General features: G+C 43.5%; 1 protein-coding gene across 1 annotated transcript; it reads left to right on the top strand.

Moving 5' to 3' along the window:
- Nucleotides 1-579: 579 nt before the first annotated feature.
- IL17RA (interleukin 17 receptor A) lies at nt 580-2,483 on the top strand. Its single transcript, XM_009583012.1, has one exon. It carries the CDS (start codon nt 690-692, stop codon nt 2,082-2,084), a length of 1,395 nt encoding a protein of 464 aa, XP_009581307.1. The 5' UTR covers nt 580-689; the 3' UTR covers nt 2,085-2,483.
- The last annotated feature ends 1,264 nt before the right edge of the window (nt 2,484-3,747 follow it).

Below are 3,747 nucleotides of genomic sequence, written 5' to 3'. Positions count from 1 at the left end.
CATGGGCGGGGACATCTTCCTCTAGACGGTTATGTTTCCCCTTTTCCAGTCAGTGGGAACTTCACCGGGCTGCTGCGACTCCTCAAATATGATGGATAGTGGTTTAGCAACTTTATCCACCAGTTCCCTCAGGACCCACAATGGATCTCATCAGGTTCCACAGACTTGCGCACTTTCAGGTTCCTTAGATGGTCTTGAACCTGATTTTCTCCTATAGTGGGCAGTAGTAGTACAATCATCTAAGCCATAGCAACAGGAGATTGGTTTTGGGTGGATGCACTCAGCTCTCCAGCAGAGAATATAGCTACATTTGCAAGCCTCTTAAAGCTGGTGTATTACTTGTGTGGTGAAATTCCATGAACCATCCAGGCATTATTGTAAATCACAGCTGCACTGTCTGGACTTTCTTACTAAATTTCTACAATGAAATGTTGTCTGCATATGTTGCCAAAATAGCTTCAAAACTGGTAGTTGCTAGAACCCTTTGTTAGTACTCTCCTATGTTGACTGCCGCTGGCTTGCACATTACAATTTTGGGAATGTGGCTGGGATGAATGTTCTTCTGTCTTTCAGCAGCACCATATACCGATCTTCCTCTGCCACCCTTGAAGCCCCGAAAGGTTTGGATTGTGTATTCTGCTGATCACCTGCTGTATGTGGATGTGGTGCTGAAGTTTGCTGAGTTTCTGATGACAGTCTGTGGCACTGCTGTAGCCTTAGATCTGCTAGAAGATCATCAGATCTCAGAGTTAGGGCCGTTACCTTGGCTTACTAGACAGAAGAAGGAAATGGAAGACCTATCTTCAAAGATCATCATCTTATGTTCACGGGGCACGCAGGCCAAATGGCAAGCCATGCTTGGGAGCGAGCCTGTGTGTCTCAAGCAAGATCAGCAAAAGCCAATGGGAGACCTGTTCACCCCAGCCTTGAATTTGATCCTGCCAGATTTCAAGAAGCCAGCCTGTTTCGGAATGTATATAGTCTGCTATTTTGAGGGGATAAGTAGTGAGAAAGATATACCTGATCTGTTCAATGTCACATCCAGGTACCAACTGATGGACAAGTTTGAGGATATTTATTTTCGGATTCAGGACTTGGAGAAGTTTGAACCTGGGCGCATCCATCGAATCCGGGAAATAACAGCTGAAAATTACATTGATACCCCTAGTGGGAGGAAGTTGAAAGAGGCAGTACAAAAGTTCAAGAACTGGCAGATGGAGCACCCAGACTGGTTTGAGAGTGAAACCATCTGCTTGGATAATGATGAAGAGTTGCAGTCCCTAAACAGAGAGAGCCAGGTGGATTCATTGCTAAGTGAACCAGGTGGAATTGTGAAACACCAGCTGCACCTACGGGAGCCTGACCCTAACTGCTGTTATGTCATCAACCTCCACATGCATGAAGGTGAAAGTAGAGGCTGTAAACTGCAACCTCAACTTAATCCATGTGAGGATCCGACTTCTCAGACTATGGTCCTTCCTATGGATGAGGCTCCTCTAGTTCAGGTAGTGGAGCCAGTCTCTTCCACGGAAGATAGAAATATACTGGGTCATCATGTGCTGAGTAATGAGGACTGTATGGAAGGAGTTCCTCTTCTAGAGACAAGCTTTCCAATGAGGAATAACATCATCCTCCACGATGACTCTGAAGTTTCAGCAATAGATGACCAGAGTCCTGCAAACCTCTCGGGTGAACTGAGACACCATCTGAATGGACTCATGTACTCTCTTTATCAGCAGAGTGTCATTCCTTCAGAGCCATCTCCCTGTCAAGAGGAGGCTGACAAGCAACACCAGTTGGTCTTTGATGACCAATGCAAAGACCAAAGACAGTCAGTGCAGTCAGACCAGGGCTACATCTCTAGATGTTCTCCTCTGCCTCCTGATGACCTTGTGGAGGAGGAGGAGGAAGAGGAGGAGGAGGATCAGGAAAAACAGGTGGTCTTCCATGAACTCTCTCCAGAGGTCTTGAACAGTCTAAAGAGCCTCCAGCAGCAGCTGTTTTTCCAGGACATTCAACGGAGCTCTGACTGGGGGTATCCAGCTGAGATGATGGACACTGGACAATCTTTGGAGGACTGTTAGGCTCTATCTGGGACCTGCTCCATTTGAAATACAGGGATGGAAGGTGGTACCGTGCACCGTGCTGAAACTGTGTTTCCAACACCGTCCTTGTCCTTGTATTATAAATGACTTACTGGTGGGATCTTCCTGTCGGCTGCTAGGAGGCAGCAGACTGGTAACGTTGCTTCCAATCTCTATGGAGAGAAGCAATGAATATTAGCCACCCCTGTGAAAGAACAGACAGTGGTTCTGTTCCTCGAGGAAATGTACTACATTGAGTCCTCGCTGACAGATGGCAGAAAAATTATTGTGGCTCATCCACTTGTGCCTTCAAAATGCCCTCCAGCTGTACTGGTTCTATTGCACTGGATAAAAGTCATGGCCAGGGTTTGGAAAATAGATTTGGATAACGTGGCAAAACTTGTATTGCCATTTTAATACACATTTTAAATATTTTGTTGTAAATACTGTGTTAAAGATGTGTGCCTTAAACTTCAGCTAGGTTAGGGCTGTCCCTACCTGGTCACTACACGTGCCTGGAGTGTTTTTCTTTTGCCACTTATTCATTCATTTGCAACAGCATTTCCATGGCCTTTCAGAAATAAAGTGAAGTAACTGAGCAGTAAGTGGGATAAACTTTTAATTAGGGTCTCCATAACTCTCCCTACCTCCCTACTGGGAGCTATATGCTTGAAAACCAGCAATAGGAGAAAGTGGGAGAAGGGGATAATGGACCAAAAAAATGGGATTTGGGCTTATTATACAATTATAAGAATAATCTGGGACTGAATACAGAATTACTGAATCAGGGGAATCTGGTGTATTCTGTAATGCACTGCTGCATGTTTGCTTTTGGACATCTTAGCACCAGGAAGAGTTGAACTGAAGTTGTAGATAGGGACACACAATTAAGGAAATGAAAGGCTATTTTGAGAGGGGGAAAAAGTGTAGCTTCAGCAGGTGCTGTTTTGGAGTGGAGATTATAACTGAGTTAGGGGAGGCTGAGCTAAAATGAGTGTAAGATGTACTTATGTGGGTATAAACTCAAGCACAGGTAGTTCAGGTTAATGATTGTGAAATACTTAATAGACTAAGGGGTTCATCTTCCAGGAGCAGTGATGGTAACTGTATCAATTCCAGTGTTTTTAAAAAAATTGGGCTTGATGCACTAGAAAAAATTGTCCCTTGTGAGTGATTGCACGTTGGCCCATGTAGCGCTGATGGGGTAGCGGACTAGTCAAGACTGGCGTTTACCCTATTTGTTATCACAGTTTCTGTAGTCCAGCCTGCTGGATATCCAGGCCTTTCTCCTTTGTGTTCAGACAAGCTTGTCATCTTCCTGTCCTTCTAAGTTTACTTGTCAAAAAATCTTAAGATAATTTTATTTCAGCTTTTTAAAAATCTGGTATCTCAGAAGATAATCTGTTCTTTTGACTTGCAACCAATATTGTATTATGTATATTTTATAATTTTATTTGTTTATAACTTGTGTTTTGTTCCTTAACTTAAAAACCAAGAATACTTTTTGAATATATTTACTTAAACACTTCTATGTCCTCAATTCTGCCTAACTCCTTATGTGAGTATTTCTTATAGAAATATGAGGCAAAACTGAGAGCCAGAACTAAACCAGCTGACAAATGCCAAAACATGCCTGCAAAGCATTGCAGCTGTATCCAGTTGA

The sequence above is a fragment of the Fulmarus glacialis genome, unplaced genomic scaffold (assembly GCF_000690835.1).
Source record: "Fulmarus glacialis isolate BGI_N327 unplaced genomic scaffold, ASM69083v1 scaffold39678, whole genome shotgun sequence".
Classification (NCBI taxonomy): Eukaryota; Metazoa; Chordata; class Aves; order Procellariiformes; family Procellariidae; genus Fulmarus; species Fulmarus glacialis.
This window is presented reverse-complemented; position numbering and strand designations above follow the sequence as displayed.